Source organism: Sorex araneus, chromosome 2 (genome assembly GCF_027595985.1).
Source record: "Sorex araneus isolate mSorAra2 chromosome 2, mSorAra2.pri, whole genome shotgun sequence".
Taxonomy (NCBI): domain Eukaryota; kingdom Metazoa; phylum Chordata; class Mammalia; order Eulipotyphla; family Soricidae; genus Sorex; species Sorex araneus.
Genome location: NC_073303.1, coordinates 159606764 through 159632627, shown reverse-complemented (window position 1 = coordinate 159632627; position 25864 = coordinate 159606764). Strand labels below are relative to the sequence as shown.

At 35.9% G+C, this 25864-nt stretch overlaps 1 protein-coding gene across 1 annotated transcript in view; it reads right to left on the bottom strand.

Annotated features, from left to right (window-relative positions):
• The window catches only part of ABI3BP (ABI family member 3 binding protein), a 235619-nt gene that overhangs the window by 33511 nt on the left and 176244 nt on the right, over positions 1-25864 (bottom strand). Inside the window, exons 38-48 of the mRNA XM_055127020.1 lie at positions 25807-25851; positions 23769-23870; positions 22473-22517; positions 20947-21003; positions 20226-20300; positions 16244-16318; positions 11839-11898; positions 10905-10952; positions 9979-10059; positions 6029-6106; positions 3546-3608 (exon numbers count right to left, since the gene is read on the bottom strand). Of these exons, the coding sequence (XP_054982995.1) occupies positions 3546-3608; positions 6029-6106; positions 9979-10059; positions 10905-10952; positions 11839-11898; positions 16244-16318; positions 20226-20300; positions 20947-21003; positions 22473-22517; positions 23769-23870; positions 25807-25851 (729 nt within the window). The remainder of the gene's footprint in view (positions 1-3545; positions 3609-6028; positions 6107-9978; positions 10060-10904; positions 10953-11838; positions 11899-16243; positions 16319-20225; positions 20301-20946; positions 21004-22472; positions 22518-23768; positions 23871-25806; positions 25852-25864) is intronic.

Genomic DNA, 25864 nt, shown 5'->3' with positions numbered 1-25864 from the left:
AGTAGCTTGCTGGGCTCTCTGAGAGGGGCGGAGGAATCAAACATGGGTCGGCTTCGTGAAAGGTGAACACCCTACTGCTGTGCTATCACTCCAGCCCTTTTTCTTACAACTTCATATTTTACACATACACACACACACGTACAAATTCTCAATCCATTAATCTGCAGTTGGACATTTGGGTTGTTTCCATATCCTGGCTAAGAGTTACAATGAGCATGGGTATATATACATATCCTTTTGAGTTATTTTTTGTGTATTTTGGTGGATGATTCTGACAAGTGGAATCAGTGAGTTGTTGGGTGTTCCATTCTGATATTTTTTAAGAAATCTATCCATAGAGGTTGAACCAGATGACATTCCTGTCAAAATGAATGAGAGTTCTTTTCACACCACATCACAGCCAGTACTGTTTAATTCCAATGTTGATGATATCTTTCGGGCTGGAGTGATAGCAGAACGGGTAGGGCGTTTGCCTTGCACTTGGACGACCTGGGTTCGATTCTTCCGCCCCTCTCGGAGAGCCTGGCAAGCTACCAAGAATTTCTCACCCCCATGGGCAGAGCCTGGCAAGCTACCCATGGCATATTCAATATGCCACTAACAGTAACAATAAGTCTCATAATGGAGACGTTACTGGTGCCCGCTCAAGCAAATCAATGAGCAACGGAATGACAGTGATACAGTGATACAGTGATGATATATTTTATTCTCACTTGTGTGAGGTGATATCTCATTATTGTTTTGACATATTTTCTTAATAATCAGTGATAATAAGCACTTTTTCATATGCCTACTAGCCATCTATATGTCTTCTTTGAGGAAATGTCTGTTCATTTGAATTTTTGGATATTGGGTGGTGGAGTTATTGCATTTTCTGCTATTGAACTCTGTAAGTGCTTTAGATGTTTTGGATATTAGACCTTGGATGTATTGTGGGCAAATATTTTAACCCATTCAATAGGGTCTTTTTAAAATTTTATCTTGATCTTCTTTTGCCATGCAAAAAATTTTAATTTGATGGAGATAAACATCATATAATCAATCAATTGACACAGAGAAGGCCTTTGGTAATGTTCAACATCCATTCAAGATTTTTTAAAAAAAGCAACTTCCAAAAACTAGGGATAGAAGGCACATGCCTCAAGGTAGTAACAGTGTCTTACAACAAATTACAGCCAGTATCATACTCAGTGGTAAAAAACTGAAATTCTTCCCCCTCAGATGGGGAAGAGGGTAAGGCAAGGATGTCCTCTTTAATTTTTAAAATTTTTTTTTTTTTTTGGCAACACCTGGTGGTGCTGAGAGCCCATTCATCACTTTGCGTTCAGTGATCATTCCTGGTAAGCCGGAGGAACCATACAGGTTGCCTGAAATAGAACCCAGGTCTGCTGTGTGCAAACACCGGACCTATTGCACTATCTCTCCAGCTCTCTACTTTAAAGGATTAAATATGTCAATATAATTTTGAAAATTTTTTTTTTCTTTTTGGGTCACACCTGGCAATGCACAGGGGTTACTCCTGGCTCTGCACTCAGAAATTACTCCTGGCGGTGCTCAGGGGACCATATGGGATGCTGGGAATAGAACCCGGGTCGACCGCGTGCAAGGCAAACGCCCTACCCGCTGTGCTATTGCTCCAGCCCCCTAATTTTGGAAATTTAGCGGTTGGGCTTTCGCCTTTCATGCGGCCGACCCGAGTTCGATTCCTCCGCCCCTCTTGGAGAGCCCGGCAAGCTGCAGAGAGTATCAAGCCTGCGCGGCAGAGCCTGGCAAGTGACCTGTGCGTATTGGATATGCCAAAAACAGTAACAATAAATCTCTCAATGAGAGACGTTACTGGTGCCCGCTCGAACAAATCGATGAGCAACGGGATGACACTATCTGACACTATATATCTTTGTCACTGCAATCAGGCAAGAAATCAAAGGGATCCTTTGGAAAAGAAGTAAACTATCGCTATTTGCAGATCACATGACAATATATTAAGGAAATCCTAAAGACCCCTACCCAAAACTCCTAGAAACAACAAACCAATATATAAAGTGTACCAGGTTATAAAATCAGCACACAAATATTTGTGGGATCTGTCTGAAAATAATAAATTAGAAGAGAAAGAAATAAAAAGATAACCCCTTTCAAAGCATAATAAACTAGAAGAGAAAGAAATAAAAAGATAACCACTTTCAAAACCCTTTCTAAAATTATAAAATATCCAGGAATCAACTTAATAAAGAAGGTGAATCACTTACACAGGGAAATCTATAAGGTACTATTGAAAGAAATAGAAGAGGATACCAGGAAATGGAAAATTATTCCATTGTCAAAATGACTATCCTACCCAAAGCATCATACAGATTTAATTTAATCCCCATTAAAGTTTTAAAGACATTCTTCAAAGACTTAGGAGCTCTACAAAAATTTATATAGAACCAGGACTGGAGGAAGAGTACGGTGGGTAGAATGTTTGCCTTGCACGTGGCCAATCTGGGATCTATATTCGGCATCCTGAATGGTTCCTCAAGCACTGCCAGGAGTAATTCCTGAGTGCAAAGGCAGGAGTAACCCATGTGCATCTCCAAGTATAACCCAAAAGGCAAACAAAACAAAAAAACCTATATAGAATCATAAAAGTTCCAGTATAGCCAAAGCAATTCTAAGAAAAAAGAAAAGATGGGAGGCAATGAGGTTCCTGATTTTGAATTGTATTCCAAAGCTAGAGTAATTGAAACTATGTGGAATTGGAATAAACATAGGGCTATAGATCAATGAAGCAGAACTGGGAATCCTGAAGAAAATTCTCAGATTTGTGGATGGTTAATCTATGACAAAGAAACTAATTACATGAAATGGAGTAAGAACAGTCTCATCAACAAATGGTGGTGGGAATATTGAAGAGCCACATTTAAAAATAAAAAAAAGATGGAACTGTATCTTATACCAGTCACAAAAGTTAACTCCAAGTGGACTAAAGACCTTGATATTTAGCCAGAATACATAAAATACATGGAAGAAAATATAGGATCATTCAGGAAATATATGTCAGCAGTCTTCAATGATATGACTCCAGGGAAAAAAGCAACGAAACCAAAAATAAACAAGACTATTATTTGTTGTTGTGTTTGAGGCACATCTGGCAATACTCAGGGGTTGCTCCTGGCTCTGTTCTCAGGAATTACTTCTGACAGGGCTCAGAGGAACATATGGGATGCAGGGGATTGAGCCAGGATAGGCTGCATGCAAAATAAGAATCTACCCACTGTATTCTCTTTTCAGTCCCTATACAGGACTATCTTTTCTTAAGAAATACCTAACATTAGAAAGCAAATAGTAATATATCATAACTAATTTTGTGCTATCTTTATAAAGACATGCAAAAAACTAAGGGATGTATGCACATGTATGATATGCATGTAAACACTACTTTAGATACACACACACTTACTTATTTGGTGCATTTGGCTAAATACATAGATATTTATAAATGTTTGACATATATCTTCCCACATGTGCTCATTATTAAATCATCATGAAAAGAAACAGCTTACCAGGTCTGACATATGGTTTGTCAGGTCTGGGTCTCACAGGAGTAGTATACAATCTGTGTGGTGCTGAAAGAGAAGAAACACTTCATATTTAATAACCAAAATTCCAAAGTGCACTGAATGGAGATTTAGCACCTCAGAGACTCTGCATGAATGTGAAAAGAATGTCCTGAAACCTTCAAATATGCATCAACATCATTGGTACTACAAGAAAACCAAACAAGTAAAAGTAAAAGTAATGACGAAATTAAATAGTACATAGCATGAATTAAATCATTTGCAAAGTATTTTAAGGACTTTAAAGTAAAAGTAATGACGAAATTAAATAGTACATAGCATGAACTAAATCATTTTCAAAGTATTTTAAGGACTATTTAACATTTAATTATACATGATTTTAAAATGATTTATTTTACTATATCATTTCTTAGCATGTTAAATAAATAAGCAATGGAAATATCCAATCATTTCTGTGCCCAATCATGCATCCCTCTTTGTGTGTTCATCTGTCTACATTCATGTGTCCATGCAACCATCCACATCTCTCTATTAGGAAGTTACTATGACCATTATTTTGCCAAAAAAGCAAACCTTTAAGGGAAAAGTAAAATAAATTTAGTTAGGTAAACAGAAAAACATCAGAAGCACATAGTCTTTATCAAATTGTCTTTAGCAGGGAGTATAGATCTGAGGTAGAACATGGAACTGAAAATTGTTATAGTTTATGAAATCTGAAATGAGTTTTCACTCAGTGATATAATGTTTTAGGAAGGAGAGAAAATTAGCTCTGGTTTCCTATCTACAAAAAGAGATGAACTCATACACGTCAAGATGCCAGAGACCTTTGTACTTTCTGTTCCTCTTATTCAGAGTCTGGCAGAGTGGAAATCGTTAATGAAGACTTTCTGAATATATAATACAATAAATAACCTGAGATGTGGGGGTGTGCTTTAGTGATAGAGCCTGACTTGGGTGCTTGAGGCCCCAGGTTTAATCCTTGGTTGCCCCACAACACTAAATGGTGTCACAACAAGTGTATAAAACCCGGAACCACTACCACAAGTGGCCTCCTATATGCAGGCAAGTACATAAGAAAATATGCTAAAATATTTTTTGCTTCCTAAGGTTTGAAAGACTTTATTCATAGTGGAAATCATCCATCCTTTCTCTCATTCCTCTGTTCCTCTTGACACACCTCTTCTACCAACTTTCTTATTCATGTTTTAGTTAAGACTGGAAAAAACTTTTCTTGCAAGCTATGTAAGTCGCTTATATCATTTCAATGATATTGTTTACATCTACAGTGTTATTTATAAAACCAAAAATCAGCAATTCCTTGCCTACCAAGCTAAAAAATTACATCTGCAAAATATACTACAGTGTAGTGCATTTTTAAGCCTCCAGTGTAAAATGTGATGAATAGGAATTTGCCATATATCAGGACCAAAACAGCAGAAATATACTGAAATTCTCTCTAAGTTTAACTTGGATGTTTCAAAGTACAACTACTAGAGTAAGCCAATCTTTAAAAATTTTAATTCTTGCATACCTTAAAATGCATGAGGATAATATTTTTCAATCTTGTTTGTGAATTGGAGTAGAGGTAGAACATGGAACTGAATTAATCAGTATTTTCAGCACTTTGTGTTAATGTCTTTAATGCAAAATTGCTTTTGCTTAAATACAAGGATAATGATTCTCACTAGCCTCACTATACATCTTAACAGCAGATCACTTTTATTGGTATTCTTTTCTTATTCCAAATTTTTTTCCACCAAGATCTACCCCTGAATTGCCATGGGAAATTAGAAATGTATTTGTCTTCAACTCCTTTTAAAAAGTTTGATTTTGATTTCTCAAATATAGAGGTAGAAATGTGCAATGTAAAATTATGAAAACTAAAAAAACACGGCTGGTTATAACCTCAGTAAGCTAGAAAAATATAGTGAAAAGATACCTGAGATGTTTAGAGTAGGTTGGAAGAATAAATCTCAAAGAAGTAGAAAACACAGAAATTACCTAGCTATTTGAATATTTAAATATGCAGGGGTTTTTTTTTTGGCAATTAGTTTCCTACGACGGGCCACAATATCAATATCAAGCTGGAAGATGGAGCAGAAAGAGAGGAAAGAAAGGAAGAAGAGCTGAGGAGGAGTAAAAAGTAATGATTCTTTTTCATCAGATGGGAAAATGAAGCCAAATAAGAACAAGGAGGCAAAACATGGGAGCTTCCAGTTATTGGCATCAAGTGGCCAGTGATACTTCCCAAAGCCAAGCTTTTACTAAAGAACTTGCTTTTTTCACATTCATCAGATATTCATATCATGCTAATGACGTCCTGTACCTATAAAGGACTTCATAAAGCTATAAAGAAATCAAGTAACTCACTGATGATGAATTATGCTCTGAAAAGATTTGTTTTTTCCTGATTAAAAGCAAATGAAATGTTGTTATCTAGAGGTAGGGAAGTAGGGAAGTATTATTACCCTGTGTTGTCTTTGCGAATTCAGTTGTTCGTGGAATCTTAGTTGTGAATCGTTCTTGGGTGGATTGGTCTGTTACTTCTGGAGAAAAATATAGTAATATAGTATGCTTTAAATAATTATAATTAGCAACAGGTGAAATGCACTCTTTATTGCCCCATGAAATTATATAAAGAGAAACCAGCAATTATAAATATGCCTAACAATTATGATAACTTGGGGCTGGAGTGATAGCACAGCGGGTAGGGCGTTTGCCTTGCACACGGCCGACCCGGGTTCGATCCCCGGCATCCCATATGGTCCCCTGAGCACCACCAGGGGTAATTCCGGAGTGCATGAGCCAGGAATGACCCCTGTGCATTGCCGGGTGTGACCCAAAAAGCAAAAAAAAAATTATGATAACTCAAAGTTAATGGTATGTTTTAATAACTCATTTCTTATATTTTCTTTCTTTTGACACACGTGTTCTAATGATTATTTGAAGAATTTCCTAAAGTTTAGCTCCTGATCCTTCTTTCACTACCCTGGGTGTGGCTATACTTGGAGGTGTTTGCACATGACCTACTTGCTGAATTATTACTCCAGTCCCCTTCATGCCTCCTTCTCATTTCATACATGCCAGTAGTTATTTGTCAGTTGAAAAAGAAATAGAAATAGAAAAAGGTGTGATTAAAAAAATTATCCATGTTCTCATGAAAAGCACAGCTTTATTTTTCTATTAATTTGAAAAATAATTGATAGAAAAATAAGGGGGAGAAAGGTAACTAGCATATCCAGAGTGGGTCTTGAACTTTTGACTTTTTTGTCATGGTGATATTCACTGTATGTGCTCAGGCCTGTTAGATGAATATTTTGATTATTAGGGTGTATGTGCTCATTTAGTTTTAAATCATCTTACTTCTAAAAGGGCCTAATTTTACAATATGATTAGTAATTTCTTTCCAGCAGACATATTCAAAGATGGATTTGTTTGAAAGGCATGAAGCGAAGAAAATGAGGCCACTGATTTCTATGCATCCCTGTGGACAGCAGTGCACAGAGTGGAGGAGTCTATAATTATCAGGCAGGAACTCTTGCAATACGGCTCATTTTCAATTAAGAATCAGGCAAATGGGCTCATCATGCATTGAATGTGATATTGCTAAAATCCTTTGAAGCATGATTAGTTCCTTTCAATCACCTACTTGACCCATACACTCCATTTCTCCAAGTAATAACATTCTTGTAATCTTAGTTTGGTCACCATTCTTTGCCCTGTGCCTCTTTTCAGCAGTCTAAGCCAACAGGATTATTTTATTAACTTATTTTTTATTGGATCACCGTGAGATAGTTACAAACTTTCATGATTATGTTTCAGTCATACAACGATCGAGCACCCATCCCTTTACCAGTGCACATTTTCCACCACCATTGTTCCCTCTGTCCCTCCTGCCACCCCCACCCCATACCACCCCCTGCCTCTGTGGCAGGTACATTCCTATCTCTATAATTTTGGGCATTATGATTTGGAATGCAGATACTAAGAGGCCATCATGTTTGGTCCTTCATCTACTTTCAGCAGAAATCTCCCATCCTAAGTGACCTCTTCAACCATCATTTACTTAGTGGTCCCTTCTCCATCCCAACTGCCTTTTCCCCCAGCATGTGAGGCAGGCTTCTAAGCATGGAATGATCCTCCTGGCCCTTATCTCTACTGTCCTTAGGTGTTAATCTCTTAGTATGCTACTTTATATTCCACAAATGAGTGCAGTCATGCTATGTCTGTCTCTCTCTCTTTCTGACTCATTTCACTTAGCATGAAACTCTCCATGTCCATCCACTTATATGCAAATTTTGCGATTTCATCTCTTCTAACAGCTGCATAGTATTCCATTGTGTAGATGTATTGAAGTTTCTTTAACCAGTCATCTGTTCTCAGACACTTGGTTTTTTTCTAGATTCTGGCTATTGTAAATAGTGCTTCAATAAATATACAAGTGAAGATGTCAATTCTACTGATTTTTTTTATCTCTGGGATATACTCTTGGGAATAGTATTGATGGGTAATATGGGAGCTCAATTTTTAGTTTTTGGAGGAATGTCCATATTGTTTTCCGAAAAGGCTGGACCAGTCGACATTCCATCAACTATGAATGAGAGTTCCTTTCTCCCCACATCCACACCAGCACTGGTTGTTCTTACTCTTATTCATGTGTGCCAGTTTCTGTGGTGTAAGATGATACCTCATTGTTGCTTTGATTTGCATCTCCCTGGTGATTTTACATGTAGATTACCTTTTTTCATGTGCCTTTTGGCCCTTTCTCTTTTGAGGAAGTTTCTGTTCATTTCTTTTGATTAATTTTTTGATGGGGTTGGAGGTTTTATTCTTGTCAAGTTCCACTAGTGTCTTGTATATCCTGGATATTAAGCCCCTATCTGATGGGTATTGGATAAATATTTTTTCCCATTCTGTGGGCTCTTTCTGTGTTTTAGCCACTGTTTCTTTTGAGGTACAAAAACTTCTTAGTTTAATATAGTCCCATTTATTTATATTTGTTTCCACTTGCTTGATTAAGTGGTATTTCATCCTTGAAGATGCCTTTAGCTTCAATATCATGGAGGGTTCTGCCTACATTTTCCTCCATATTCCTTATGGATTCAGATCTGATATTGAAGTTTTTAATCCATTTTGATCTGACTTTTGTGCTTGGCATTATACAGAGGTCTATGTTCATTCTTTTACATGTAGCTGTCCAGTTTTCCCAGCACCACTTGTTGAAGAGGCTTTCCTTGCTCCACTTCACATTTCTTGCTCAATACGCCCACTTGCACCTTTCATTCCAACCCTTGAGGCCGGAGTGAAACTACAGTGGGTAGAGCATTAGTCTTTCATGTAGCCGACCTGTGTTCAAACCCTGGCATCTCATATGGTCCTGAAGCACTGCCAGGAGTAATTTCCAAATGTGGAGCTTGGAGTAACCCCTAACCATCTTTGGTGTGTCCCTACCCCATAAAAATATAAAACCAAAATAACACCAACTCCTACTCCAACTTGAAGATAAAATGATGCCTCCTCTGTGGACGGACTCTTTGCCAATATTCCCAGGTCCCATAACTCACTTCTCTATCACAAAGGTGTCTAACACAGCCTAACCAGTTGTGTGACTGACTCAAATTTCTTACCTAAAATGGGACAAGTAACAGAACCCGTCTCACTGAGTTATTTGGCTTACATTTTTAAAAATGTAAGTAGGATACTGACTAACACAGAAAATAAATATACTGCTTTTACTGTATCTTGTCTTTATATTAGGTGGTACATTCGTTAGGATAAGGTCTCACCTTTAAAACAATTTTATTTTGGAACTTCTTCTGCTTAACATTATATCTAGTACCTATAAAAATTCTCAATAAATCTAGATAAAATGTTTCTTCCTAAGTGCAGTTTAAAAAATAGAAAATGTACTAGAAAAGTAGAACATTGATATATTTTTGGAACAATCTTATTTTTAGAAAACTTGAAATTTTGTCAAGATATATATGTATATATGTATATATATATACATATATATACATATTTGCTTTTTGGGTCACACCAAGCAATGCACAGGGGTTACTTCTGGCTCTGCACTCAGGAATTACTCTTGGCGGTGCTCAAGGGACCATATGGGATGCTGGGAATCGAACCCGGGTCAGTTCGATTGCAAGGTAAACACCCTACCCACTGTGCTATCATTCCAGCCCTTCAAGATATCTTAAAACACTTTATAATTTTATATTGAAAGTCAATGTAAAAGTTAGAAAGACAAATATGCAGTAAATCTAAAAGTATTAAGTAAAATGGATTTTTAAATAATGATAAAACATATCATCCAATGTAAAAATAACCTATAAATACATATACATTTAATTTTTTAAAGGGAAATTCAAAAATATAGTTCTCATCTGATTTAAAATATCAAGAAAAATTTTACCCAGGGCAGTTTGTAGTTCCTCTTGACTAGGGCTGGGTGAAATTATAGGTATGAAATGGCTGCCTCGTGTTTCTAGAGGAGCTACAAAAGACAAGTACCATGGTTATTAACCCTTAGATTCACAAGCTAGCATCATTCCACAATGCTATTACATGAAGAGTTCTTCATTAAAAATAGAAAAAGGAAAACATGAAATAGGTCATGGAGAAAAAAGTTAAATGTGCATAGCAATTCAGAAGATGACTATGAAGCATTGGGATAGTAATTCTCAACTATTTTTCTCCCCCTACACCGTGGATTATTATTATAAGTTATAAATTAATTATAAATTATAATTAATGCTGAATCCATTCAATGCTTATTTCTAGTTATGGTGGGATAAGAGGTATACATAGTTCATGATTTTGGGGCTGTAGCTCTATCCCACTCAATTGAACTCACAAGGTTTCAAATGAGTGAGAATAAAATAATTTCATAGATCACCTTGAGTCTACTCAAGTTTATCTTAATAAACTTTTGGTAAATTTCAATATTTTGATTAATATAGATCAATAATTACTTTTTAGTTCCTATCACAACTTGTTACCTGGTAGGGTATTATAACAGTACAGTTGAAAATCACTAAGCCAGAGGAAAATATAGAGTAGATAAGCCTGAGTGATATGGGATAATTTTGAACATGAAAACTAATGAGGTAGGTGAAGATGGGCTTAGAAATGAGCTTCTGAAGTCAGTCTTCAGACGAATACCTTTCAACAGTGAATCCAGTGCTTTTCTATTTGGAAAGAATAATAATAGTACAAAGAATAAAATGATGAGATGTGTATAGAAGAGATGACGTTCATATGATCATTTAACAAAGACCTGCAATCTTGATGGTAGCAAAAAAGAAAAATTAGAATTAGTCAATATAAGAAAACTATTACCTATTGTTGTCTCTGGTGGTTCAATTGTAAAGGTAACAGGTTGCAGAACTATGCCAAAAACAAGCCCAAAAGAATTTATGAGAATTACTATCTGTGAAGTACAAAGGATTTCTGTACTTCTATATGCATCCACTTGAACTCCAAAGCATGCATCTACTTTCAGTATTACTTGCTAAGAATATGAAAAAATATGAAAATCAGAATATGAAAAAATTATTTATGTACTAATAACTAATTATACACTAGTTAATTATATACCAATGCTGCTCAGGCAGCTTAGTTTAGGTAATAATTTTAGGTTCTCATTTGCTGTCACTTCAATAAAAATGTTGAATGGTACCCATATTTTTTACTTAAAAATACAACTGTCATTGTCATATACTTATATTTTGAAAGAAGAGAAAATGAAATCAATTATTTCTTATAATTTTAACATACTCAGTGAATTTTATCATATTCAGTGAAAAATAAGCTAACCATATACTAATTAGGAGAAAATTTTTAGTTTTTATTATTTGTATGATTAAATTGGGCTGGAGTGATAGTACAGTAGGTAGGGCTTTTGCCTTGCATGTGGCCGACCTGAGTTTGATTCCTCCATCCCTCTCGGAGAGTCTGGCAAGCTACTGAGAGTATCCCGCCCACACAGCAGAGCCTGGCAAGGTACCCGTGGCATATTTAATATACCCAAAACAGTAACAAGTCTCACAATGGAGACACTACTGGTGCCTGCTCGAGCAAATTGATGAGCAACGAGACGACAGTGCTACAGTACAGTGCAGTATGATTAAATTATCCCCAATTATGCATTTTATATCCTTAATTTTTCTCTTAAACTTCTCTGCATCAAAAACATTAAAACTATACTTATGTTGACTTGAAGAATATGTTTTTGAAAAATATACTTTCTACTGGAAAAAACACATTGATTTACCAGGAATACTCTGAGAGACATCAGGGTCTGGCTGATAGGGATGGAGCACATCGCTTGGAGCTGAAAGAATAGTATTACACTGAGTACAACTCAACCACAGATACAATATCCTTGAAAGCATGATTGAAACAAAAGCATTTTTACATTGGCTAGAAAGAAAATGAATAGATGACCTTCCTATTTTCCTAAATGGAAATACATAACTGTTTAGGAAGGTTCCTATGGTAATGTTGGTCACAGTTCACATTGAAGCCTCCTTTGAGGGAAAAAAGAGGAAATAGCTCAAATAACTTAACATGAAAAGGTTGTCATCACATTAGAAAGTCTGGGCCTGAAGATGCCATTTGATATTCAAGCTACAATTCCACTGACAGCAATAGAATATATGCCTTCTTTTTAGAATATGTTACTTTAAAGTGCATAAATTACCTATAAATGAAGGAAAATAACAGGAAGAGTAAAATTCTTCATCATTTAAGACATGAACTAAGTTTGATTCTAAAGAGCACTGACACTTTGGGGTGGAAAAAAGAGAGTACAATAAATCAACCACTCACGAGAAGACACCATCTGTAAAGTTTATGTGATTGATCGTTACAGAGTAAAAGTTAGATAAGTGTATTGCCCTTCTTCGAGATGGGGTTTCCAGTAAATTAGTATTATGGGCTCCTGATCAGAGAATATGAAAACTTTCAAAGGACAGAATGTTACCTAACCAATAGTCTAATTCATATTTGATGCTCACTATTTGGCATACTTTTTATGCCCTTGTTTAGTACTATAATAGCAATAGAATCATAATAGGTTGGTAATCTAACAATAAGTTGGAAATCTGATAAAGTTTTCCAATTTCATTTGGAGAAAATGGCAGGATGATTTACCAAATGATAACATTAAATTTCTACAGCAAGTCTTTTTCTTTGCTTTACTTTTGGGCCACCCCCGGTGGTCTCAGGCCTTACTTCTCTCTCCGCACTCAGGGATCACACTTGGCCTGGATCGGGGTATGATATAGGGTGCTGGGGATAAAACTTGGTTGGCATGTGCAAGGCAATCACCATACCCATTGTACTATATCTTTTCAGTTCCTGTAAAGTCTTTTACTAAGAGCAAGATAATGTACTTCTTTGACTCAGTTTCCTTAGACAGATAACCTTCTCAGCCCTACTGTCTCACTGAGAAGTTTTCATGCCACACTGATGATTTAATAAATATCAGATTTCCTTTCATAGGCAGTGTAATTTTCTTGTAGTTTATATGGATCAGGGGGAAATATGATTCAGGCTGCAACTCTGTTTCAGAGAAAGACCAAAAAATGTCCTCTGCACTGTCAGTTAGCCAACAACCCCTTACCATAAGTATAGAATAAATTTTATGAAATGAATTCTTATTTATTGCCTTTTGGAATCATATTTGATGTGGATAACATTTGTTCTTAGCTTAGGTCACTGAATACCAGTGAAATTACAGTTGTGGAACTTGGTGCATTGAGTAGAAACTACTCAATCCATGCAGTTATGAGCTAAAAGGCAGCATTCTGGTGAATTTGAAAATCTGGACTTTTTGTTTTTTAAAGACAACCTTTTCAAGATCAGTGGTTCACAGAGGTAGAAAAACCTCTTCACAATAACAAACATTTTATGTTTATTACTTTGCTATGATGTTCTTTGGGGGACTCAAATGAGGAATTTCTAGTTATAAATCAAACTAAATGTTTATTGGGAGAGTGAAGGTGAAAAACTGCAAAATTATGGCTAGACAAAGCAGACTGCAGTCTATAAATACCCTAATTGGTTACAGTGCTAGTCTGCAAAAAAAGAACTGGAATTAAGATTAAGGAGCTGAGAGAAAATGTGCTACTAATAATCCACCACACTGTAAGTATATTATTTGCTCTTTTTTCTGTTTACTGAGGAATGTAGGCTATGGTAATGTGGAGTGCTGCTTTGCATTTGGCAAATTTTTAACTGTGGAGTGGTGATTTAATAAACTGCCAGAGCAGACTTTCTAAATCAGGTGAAATCAGTGGAAAGAAATAGAAATATTCCCAGGAAAGGGATATTAATCATTTATCTACTTGGTCAACTATAGCTCCAATAAATGCAAGATTCCCCTCCCATAAGTGGCATTTTAATGTATATTAAGATGAACAAGAGCATGAACCCTAAGACCTAAATCTGTCCATGCTATGAAAACTTAATGAAAAAAATAGCAATTTATTTGAGAAAGTAGTTTTGGTATGTTTATAGAAATGTTTGCCATTATTATATTTTAGACTCATTTAGATTAACCAAGTTGTCACTTATACCAACAAACCAATTACATTAGCTAACTTTGGATAGAGAACACAATTCCTAAGGGGGAAAAATTAATGAACACACACCATATTAATAGACAATGTTGAATGTGGGTGAATATAAATATTCACAAATGTTTGCCAAAGCAGTTTAGAAATGATTATGTGTGCAGAGAAGTGGTTCCCAAATATATGTTCTGATTTCTGTTTAGAATCCAGAAACATATTTCAACCACAAGTTAGACATTTCTACTTCAATAAAGTAGGAGAAGTAGAGGGAGACAAGGCATTTGTGTTACATGCAACTGGTTCTGATTTGATCCCCTGAACCATGTACGAGAGCTTGATATCCATCAGGGGTCTCTCCTGCACACAGAGCTAGGAATAGTCTCTGAACAACATTCGGTGTAGCCCACCCCTCACCCCAACCCCAAATTTATCCTACTGACTCTGTAAATAATAAATCCTCTTGATTTACTCCACTGACTCTGTAAATCTAGTGAATTCTATTGACTTTTTGAGTATTTGTCTTCAAGTAATAACCCCATGGCATCAATAGCTTAATCATTGGGATTATTCTGCTTCTCAGCCATACTAGTCTGTTTGATACATATATTGCGATATATTCCTTACATTTACTTCCTCATGAATCAATAGCTACACAATGGACTACAACTTAGCTTGAAGGAAAGATGAAATCATGCAACTTGGCCACCATGTGGCTGGAATTAGAGGATATCATGCTGAGCAAAATCAGGAAAAGGGACAAATATAAAATGATTTTTTTCATATGTGGCATATAAAGAAGCAGAATATGGAAATAATAACTGGGCAATGGCAAATGACCCTGAGAGTTGGCCCACAGAACTCAGCCTGCTCAAAGGATAGAGGGGAGGATTGCAAGGGGCTCTTGACACATCGGTTGGAGGTATGCTTACACTGGTTGTAGATGTGGGGTTGGAACACTATACGCCTGAAACTCTATCATAAACAGTATTGTAAATTAGTGCCTAAATAAAAATTAGAGAAGGAAAATTAGCTTGGTTTGCTTTATTAACAAATTATTAGTTAACATTGCTTCCCAAGGCCATTCATGATTGTTGACTGTTGGAAAAGACTCGGGTAATGTCTGTGTTTGTACAGCCTCTGTCTGTATGAGATTATTTCCTCAAATATGACATTATTCTTTCCCATGAAAGGACAAAAATTAAACCTGAAACACAGACTATACTACAATAATGGGAAATAAGAGCAAACTCCAATTAAGTTTTTTTTGGTGGAAGGGGGAGGCATACCAAAAATTCTCAGGGGTTACTCCTGGCTCTGCATCCAGGGATCATTCCTGGTGGTACTCACTGGACCAAATGGGATGCCAGGAATGAAGTCTGGTGGATTGCATTTAAGGCATGTGCCCTACCTCCTCTCCTGCTGTATTATCTCTCTGGCCCATAACTATCTTTTTTTTTTTAATAGTATAGTTTAGAAGAGAAATTAAAATTTTCCTTGTTACTTGACTTCTTTAAGGGTTTTTTTTTTTTTTTTTTTTTTACTAACCAAGATTTTATCACCCTAATGTCTTGGAAGGTAGGCAAATAATCAAGGGACTATGGAAGAGAAATGAGAAACATTCTCAAATCGGGAGAGGCAAAGGGAATAGACAAGGTATTCTTTTAAGAAATTCCACTCTTTGGGGCTGGACCAATAGCACAGTGGGTAGGGCGTTTGCCTTGCACTTGGCAGACCTGGGTTCGATTCTCAGCATCCCATGTGGTCCCCTGAGCATTGCCAGGGGTGATTCTGCAGAGCTAGGAGTAACCCCTGTGCATCGCCAGGTCTGACTCCACAAAAAGCAAAAAAAAAAAAAAGGCAACAACAACAAAAGAAATTCCACTCTTCTTCATTTCTCAAAGAACGTAACAAACAAGGAAGTTTTCTGGAATAAATAATACACTTATATTATTTAAAAATACAGTTTTTGATAAAATCTAAAAAAAATCAGTGCAAATGTTTATAGGGTTAGAAGAAGACTAATATTACAGGGACTAAAAATTCACCTCACTAGACTAAAATAACGAACTGTTCAGATTAACACATAAAATATGCATTTACCTGTCTGTGTTTGTGGGATTCTTGGCCAGGGAGATGTTTTTGGTTTGGAAGGAGTACGCGGTGTCTGCTTAGGAACTAAAAGAAAGAATATAGGTTTGAAGCTCAAGATTCACAGTGTGCAAGCCTCCAGGATCTCAAAGACATTTGCAGAATGACTGACACAGCACTTAATGTGATTAAAACTCCTAAAAGAGCCACAAGATAAAAGAATATTATCTTATTATAATAGGAATTGAAATAAGACAAATGAAATAAGACACAATGAATGGTGAACCAGGTCTTCAACTGTTGAGAATTCAGAGATATTTACTTAAAATACTTTTTAAATGGGTTAAAGTCAATATGATAATTTAAAAAACTCTCACTTTAATTTCATACCATTTTAACAGAAAATCCTGGTAAATATTTAAGTGAAATTAGATACAATTTATTCTAAATAAAACCCCAACATTTATATTGCAAAATACCTAGATGAAAGCATTACAATAGCAAGTTCTACTGAAAAACAACTTATTAGGCAATTTTCACTGGAAGAGATGCTGAACAGAAATCAAAAGGGATAGGTTACTGAAGCAAGTAATTCCTTTCCTGAGACATTTTGTGTGAAAATCTGTAGCTTCTTCACCAAGATAATAAATGTCCTGCTGGAGGAAATGAATTTTAAAATACAAGGTTAAGACTTGTAGAAACAACTCATTTGGTTGGACAAATAGCTTTAAAGTTATGGAGTTTCAGGAACCTTTAAAAAAGCCTGCTGAAAAGGAACTGTTATTATTTACCAGAATAAATTCCTAGTCTGAAAAGACTTTTTCCCTGCTACTAAACGAAAATGTACAAGACAATAATTTCAGTGGAATCTTCTTACCTGTAGAAAGATAAACAGAGATATTCCGAGGATCTCACTGTTTTAGAGCCTGAAACCTAGAGGTTTAAGGTTTACCTCTGCTAATAACTAAGTCCATAGACTCAATTTCTCCATTAAAAGTTTCAGCATTTTCAGAGCACTTTCACTTCTAAAATGATATGACTACAGTTTCTGTCAGTCTTGTTATTTTATCTTTCCTTGTTTGCTAGGATTTATACTTCTAAGCTATTTCCTACCCCCCACAGGACATAAGAAAGATTGGCATGCCATGAAGTGCTTAAATGAAGAATAGAACTATAAAGAAATAGGAATCATTAATAATATTCACATTTAAGCATTCAGTGCTTTAGATGTTTACCAATTTTGGAAAAAGTGTATATAAGTATATAACTGGTGCAGATTTGACTAAGTGGATGGTAAATGTGGAATTCTGGTGAAAATTAAACTATGTATTTTAGTAAGCCATGTTTAATAGTCTACTTCAGGGGACAATGAACAGAATTGATACTCATATCTCCTTGGAAATATAGTCAGATAAGACAGTTTAATAACATTCAGACCAGAATTTTGTTCATATTTGTAGAAGTGCTATTCCAAGGAAGAAAGTGGGTTTTAATGTAATGTTTCCCCAAAGAAGAAGCATATTTGATTATACATACTGATGTTTTATTTTTATTCATCTCAAACTCCCTCATCAAGTAAACCTTTGGACTCATCAGCTAACTGGTTTGCTTCAGTTTCTCTTATTTGTACACAGGAAATGGCCAAACAAACTATTGCAGGAAGAATTAAATGAAAGAAGAAAAACTCCAGAATAAATGACAAGGTGATTGACCAGATATAATTGTTTTTGTGAATTGCACAATTAAATCTATTTCTGAAATTCCTATTCATCTCAAATACAATTATGCATCTTAAAATATTTTAGGTGAACAAAGGGCATGTAAGATGGTATTAGTCAAGATGAAAAAGTACTTAAAATTAGTATATGTGTCTAAAAATAACTTCCTCCTTGAAACATAATTTCTCACATGAAATATTTGCAAACTCACTGAGACGTTTTTTAGCTATATCCTATAGATTAGTCACTATACAACCATTGGCTATAGATGATGGATATAAGGAGAAAGCGGCATGAAAAAGGGAGGTTCGCTCATCAAAGACCCAGAGAAGAGAGACTTGAGGTGCCTGATGTCTAGAGTGACCTCATGGTCTTCCTTTCTTACTATTTTAACAAAAATACCCCTCAATTTCTACATGGAAAACAAAAGAATAAATTCACCCAGTCAGTCTGAACTGGGTAGATTATGTTTGGGAAAAGAGAGAAAGAGAAGGTTTTATGACAACTGGACAAAATACTCTGCATTACTCTATTTGCTCCTTTAAATAAATTAAATGGCAAATCACCTGCTAGTTCTTCACAATGCACTACATGTAGCATTGTTGTCCCGTTGTTCATAGATTTACTTGAGTGGGCACCAGTAACGTCTCCATTGTGAGACTTGTTGTTACTGTTTTTTGGCATATTGAATACGCCATGGGTAGCATGCCAGGCTCTGCCGTGTGGGCTGGACACTCTCAGTAGCTTGCCAGGTTCTCTTGTAGGGATAGAGGAATTGAACCCAGGCCAGCAGCATGCAAGACAAATGCCCTACCCACTGTGCTATTCTTAGAGACACCAGGTTATGAAGTACTTTAAAAGCATGCCTTTATCTTTACTTTTAAAATTCCTACTTTATATTAGTGTAGCAACAGTGCTAGAAGGATACGTAATAGCAACCAGGAAGCAATAAAAACATGCAAAACTCTGAACTGATGGAATTTAATTAAAATAATGGCTAAACATGCAAATGAGTGCGATGAAACAAGTTTTAGTAAAATGATGGTCTTCAGGCCAGAAATGTGTCCTCACACAAACATTTCTGAAATATCCAACACAGTATCAAGCCAGCAGAATGTTCAATGATAAAGGAAAGATGGATGCCTTATGTGTGAGAGTCTAACTCACAAGTAGACAAAGAGAGTAAAGTCTGGATGCAAGATTTCACAAGACGAAAGTCTTTCTTGGATATTAATAATGAATAGAAGCATGGAGCCAGAAAATTTTCTGTGTGAAAAAGAATGATGGTGCCACATGATTCCCAGTAGAGAGAAGTTGAGATTCTCAAGTGATTGCAATGAGGACAAGGCTACCGGAGTGTAAAATGATAAGGCATAGTCAAGGTAGAAACTCTAGTGTGGAGAAATGATTCAACATTAGCAATAAATTCCACAAGTATATCCAAAATTATATAAGAAATCTTAAGATATTCGACTTAAACATTTCTTTTTGAATATCAATATACCTCATTCTCTTAAGAATTCACACTTTAACAGATAAGACAACAAATTTAGACAAGAATCTTCCATCGAATCTTCCAACTTATACCTATGCTTTAAACTTCATTAACTGATCACAAAATATTAATTTTATTGTTTAGATACCACAGAGAAATAGAAACATCGAAATTCCTATATTCAGAGAATCAACCATCATTTAAAGAATCCAAGAATTTTGGGAACTCTAGGTTTTCAAATTGATTCAGTTGTAGAACAAGTTTGGGACTCTGAGCCAGTCTATTTTCACCTGGGGCACCCCAGAGGGGGGTGGATGAGACCCCTCCCCACCCCAAGGGACCCAGCCCCAGCAGGCGACTTTCACTACTCAACCGCTGCCATGCTCCAGGCCGTATATGTATATACATATACATATATATACATATATGTATACACACACACACACACCTCTCAGAGAGCCTGGCAAGCTACTGAGAGTATCCCGCTCGCATGGCAGAGCCTGTCAAGCTACTTGTGGCGTATATGATATGCCAAAAACAGTAATGATAGGTCTCATTCCCCTGACCCTGAAAAAGCCTCCAATCATTGGGAAAGACGAGTAAGGGAGGCGGCTAAAATCTCAGGGCTGGGAGGAATAGAGACGTTACTGGTGCCCACTCGAGTAAATCAACGAACAATGGGATGACAGTGATGACAGTGATGATGACAGTAGAACAAGCTTGAGCTTTCATGTTCCATAATAAGTAAGAAAGGAATAAAGCAAAGTATGAAAACCTTTACCACCTTCAGTCTTTGGCTTCTCTGGTCTGAATGGTGCTTTGGCAGTGGGGTATACAGAATCTGTCTCGGCTGTTGCTAGGAAGGAAACAGGGAATGGATGATTAATGGGGGTTTGGGGGGGAGAAGGGACAGCCCAGCGTACTGCAATGGAACACTATGAAAACAGAGACTAGCCATGTGAAGCAGATGCATTCAAAAGTAAACGACGTTCATAGTAAACAACGGATAATGAAGATGACCACAATTTACGAGACAAAATGAAGGCAATGTGCTCTATGAGAAAACACACGAGGCAAGTGACAGGGTCTATAGCAATTTATAGCTAGAACCAAAGCAGATTATTTCATTTTCTCACATATTTCTAAGGGTTCTAGTGAGAAAAGGACAGACACCAGTTTCTGAGAAAGCATGGGTTGAATTTTTCAAATGATAAGAAAATTAGAAGTAGGATGTGTATATTCATTTTGAATGATTATGATGGTACAATTAAACTTTTTTATTTCAAGTGGGAAAGAACTAAATAAGGAACTTGCAAAGCCATAGAGCAGACACCAGTACAATGTGCTACATACAATATTTGACTCTTAAGATTCACAGGATGAGCACAGACAAGATATGAAGGAAATATGAACTGTCACAAAGCATGAGGACATTCAAAGATGATTTCTGCAATGGAATGGAAAAGCACATATATCTAGCTTCCCACTGGGAAACTTTTTACCTATAACTTCTTTTGATGACTCAGTACTAAGTGTAATCAACTCCAGGACTTCCGAAGCTACCAAGAAACACAAAACAGTAGAAAATTATTGAGGAAGGATGGGTTGCCATCAGTACTGAATACAAACAGTCTGGAAAACTACCTTGAACTTAGGAATGATTGATATCACAATAACAATATTATACTAGCAGTAAGAAAAGTTCTAAAAACAAAATTAAGTATATACTTTTACTAATTAACATCCATGCCTTATACTTCCACATGAACAACAAAATTCTATTTTACTTATTAAAAGATTCATAAAAGTGATGATGAAAAATTACAATCCTATGGTGGAAAAATCAAGCTTTCAAAATAAATGCCAAGGAATACTAACTGCATTATAAAATAATTTAAATTTTCTTTTTTAAATTGTGAAGTAAACTTGCTATCTTTATGGGATGAACATTTTCCTTCTTTGTTTATCATAGTTGAGCTGGTATTCTTTTTATGAGTCACAGAAAAAATATTAGTTTATTTATTAGCTATTATTTTATAATAGTCTCACAAGTTTAGAAGCATTAGTAAAAAATAATAAAGATTAAAATTAGATTTAATTGTTTTTTTTATTTTATATTTTTTGCTTTTTGGGTCACACCAGCGATGCACAGGGCTTACTCCTGGCTTTGTACTCAGGAATTACTCCTGGCAGTACTTAGAGGACTATATGGGATGCTGGGAATCGAACTCTGGTTGACGGCATGCAAGGCAAATGGCTTACCCACTGTACTATTGCTCCAGCCCCAGATTTAACTGTTTTTTTTTTTATAAATACTAAATCATACATGTGATTCTTATATAATACAGAACAAATTCAATTAAGTATTTCTTTTGTGGGTAGGGCGTTTGCCTTGCAGGTGACTGACCTGGGTTCGATTCCTCCTTCCCTCTCAGAGAGCCCAGCAAGCTACTGAGAGAATTTCGCCCACACGGCAGAGCCTGGCAAGCTACCCATGGAGTATTTGAGATGCCAAAAAATAGTAACAAGTTTCACAATGGAGCATTACTGGTGCCTGCTTGAGCAAATCAATGAACAATGGGAGGACAGTGCTTCTTTTGTTTATATTTTGGGCCACAAACAGTGATGCTCAGGGTATTACCTCTCAGGCCTCAGTAATTCTATATAGTTAAATAATGTAACAGATATGAAATAATAAATAATTGAATAATAATATGCAACAATGGAAAGCACATTGCACAGTATTTAGAGGGCGTTAGTAAATAAATTTTATTTTTTGCAGTTATATTTGGAAATATATAGTCTTTGAAATGTGCCACTGAAGCTCAATGTACATAGATAAAACAATCTCTTTCAGGTGATGTTTGAGGGTCCAGCAGTAGTCAATGTTTACTCCTGGCTCTGTGCTCAGAGGTCACTGCTAGTGGTGCTCTTGGTGTACTGAGGGTTCAACCCAGATTGGCCACGTGGGAGGCAAACTCCCCACCCACTGTACTATAGCTTTCACCTGATAAAACAATCTTTTTACCTGGTTGACTTTTTGGTGACATTTCTAGGCTTGGTGATGTCACTGCTTTAAAAAATAAGAGTTTACAATTCAGTGGGAGCTGAAAGAAGAGGATCTAAATGGTCAAAGTAACAAGGCAGTTTACATCACAGATTTTAGAAATAGATAGCAATGGATTGAAATTCATAGGCCCTAAGAATTATAAGGTTATGGAAAGCCATATACAGTATGCACTGTTTAAAGCAGAAACATGTAATACATGACCCTCCCCAATATATCTTATGCCTAGCTTATGAGCCCAGAATGCTTCATATTTTCAAAAGATGAGAAAACATTAAAAGTAGAAAATGGTAAAAACAAATCACATAAATTTCTATTATTACAATTGCACTCACACACTGAAGGGATTGGATAAACTATTTACACATCACTGGCATATTGGCTTGGCTGCCTTCAAACTACAATAACAGAATTAAATAGTTGTAAGACTGAATGGCCTGGAAAGTCTAAATATTTACAATCCCCCTTTTCATGTAAAAAAATTGATGACCCTGGATCTTAAGATTCCTTCTGGGAAAAGAGCCTATCTGAAAATGAAAAAATTAAGCGTTTAGTAACTACTGTATCTAAATATTAGCTTCCACTAGGACTTTTTGAAGATCTTTTTGAAGAACTTTTTGAAGAACTTCCTGTAGTTGGTTTCACAGAGTATAATTAACAAAAATGTTCATTATTATCTAGAAATATTTTGTTCTATGTTTTAGTTTGATCAACTCTCTTGGGTACTTTCAATAGGTGCTAAGAATTTTTGTTTTACCTTGCTATTCCAATTTTTTTAATCCATTGATTTAAATCTTAAAGTTATTTAATCATTTTCTCTCAGTCCACATAGATCCTTGATTCCTTTAAATGTTTTCTCTATGTGTTTTTTTTTTTTTCATTCAATTGCTTTTGTATATGTAAGTAGTCTTTCATCAAAGAAAAAACTGGCATGCTTTCTTCACAGCTATAGTTTACTCTTTAAAAAGTTAAAGCATGCCCTTACTTTTTCTCTAGTTCTTCCTCACCCTACCCCATACCACTGTTAATAAGGCGCTGGGATCACCAGTCCAAGAAAATGTTTACTTAAGCCAGTCTCGTAAAAAAACCTCTTTAAAGAGAAGCCGCTAACACCTTCAGAAGCAGCTGTTAATTCTACCCCTCATGCGTTGATGCTTAGGGCACACGCTACTTCCCATCAAAACAATTGCTTTGTGACCCCGCTGCCAGAACAGGCTGCCAGAACTCACTTCTCCAGTCACGAAATAATACATTTACCCTGTTTGATCTGAGATGCATCAGGGCTTGCTGTGGATTTAGGCCTAGGACGCGGACGGGGCCGGGGACGCGGACGGCGTGTTGGTTTTGCTGTTTTAGGAGCTAAAGAAAGAAATTTTAGATTACTCTATGTGGTTTTTGAAACAACTTTTTAGGTTTTCCAAAATATGCGAGAAATGTCCTGGAGATTTAAGACCTAAGTAAATATTCTTGAGATATGAAATATAACTAAAATTATGTAAGTGAAGAATTTCATAAACTCAACTTCAAAGCAGGTAAGGACTATGCCGAAGTTCAGAAATAAGATCTTAGGTTTATGATAAGAAATTTGTACATGCCCCAAACCACCGTGCACCTTTCGAATTGTTTTAGTTTATTTGGTTTAGAAAAGACATGTACAATACCAACATTTTTGCTGTTCTTGTTTTGGAGCTACAACCAGCAGTGCTCAAAGCTTACTCTTAGTGTTATGTCCAAGGATAACTCCTGAAGAACTTAGGGAACCCACGAGGGTCCCAGAATTCAATCCTGGGTTGACTTCATGAACAACAAATGCCTTACCTGCTATGTGACTTCTCTGGCCCAATACTCACTGCTTTTGAACTCAGTTTTCTATATAAGCATTGTTTAGATATATGTACAAGACACAAATTCAAATAATACTATATGAGAGACAAATATTCTGACCTAGGTTGATGCATGACTTAACAACAGGTAATTCTTTAGGAGTCCTCAATATGCTTAAGAAATGGAAGAAAATAAAGTTTAAAGAAAGCAGAAGATGACAAGGCGGTATTATGAAGCTTGTTATAATGTGATTATGATGATGCTAGGATGACTTGACGAAGAACTGAACAAAGATTTTGGGGAACACAAAGCAGCATTACATAATGCTGTTTCTAGAGACTTGGTTCTAAGAGTAACATGTTCAAGGACAATAAAAAGAACTGGCCAAAAATTGATCCCTCCCTGCAAAAAGCCCCACACAAAAAAGATTTAAACATTTCTCTTAAAGACTAATTTCATAAATCAGGTTTCAGTTATAAATGAGAGAAAAGAGATTTCTTCTTTGTAATTTTGGTCAAACCATGGTCTATTACCCATTAATTTCATGAACTAGAGTGGGCAGATTTTGAGCACATTTATATGTTATTTTCTAGATATTCTAGAGAGTCCAGTCTAGTTGAATTTACATACAAGTTTAAATAAATGACTACTATAAATAATTGTTGGTATAATAAACAAAATACTATTTGAAAGCATAAGGATTGGTGCAAAACTAATAGTTTGTGCTCATCAAATTTACAACATGAAACTGCATTTAATAAAAGTTTGGAAATGTTCTTTACCTATAATGAAGGAGAAAGAGATTGCCTGTCCTATAATAGAAGTCTATTGTTTAAATTCAAGACTTGGGAACAGTTTAAAATATGACAATTTTACATGATACTATTTGAAACAATATGTTGGTCCATCAAGATAATCATACAGATACTGATCCAATAACAACTAATATGAGAAAAGAAACAAGGTATTTCCATAAATGATAAAAGATAACTAAATAAGAAATAGATATTCCTGGGGCTGGAGAGATAGCACAGCGGGTAGGGCGTTTGCCTTGCACGCGGCCGACCCGGGTTCAAATCCCAGCATCCCATATGGTCCCCTGAGCACGGTCAGGGGTAATTCCTGAGTGCAGAGCCAGGAGTAACCCCTGTGCATATCCAGGTGTGACCCAAAAAGAAAAAAAAAAAGAAATAGATATTCCTGTTGAAATTAAACTTAAGATGTTAATACTTTTGCAAATCCACATGATCATATAACAGAATGTTGAGAATTAAAGTCTCACTTTATAAAGTCTCACTTTATGTCCTGAAATTTGTTTATGAAATTCAACAGAAACTTGACAGAGAATTTAGATAAAAACTATAATGGAATGATAACAGAGGATGATGAATAGCTTTATGATATGAACCTGTGCTACAAAGACATGACATTGAGCAGAAAAAGCAAGATTTGAAGGACACATTCTCATTACCCATAGTTTCTGGAGCTTTAGTTCTAAAAGTACCAGCTTCAAAATCTGTAATAAGAAC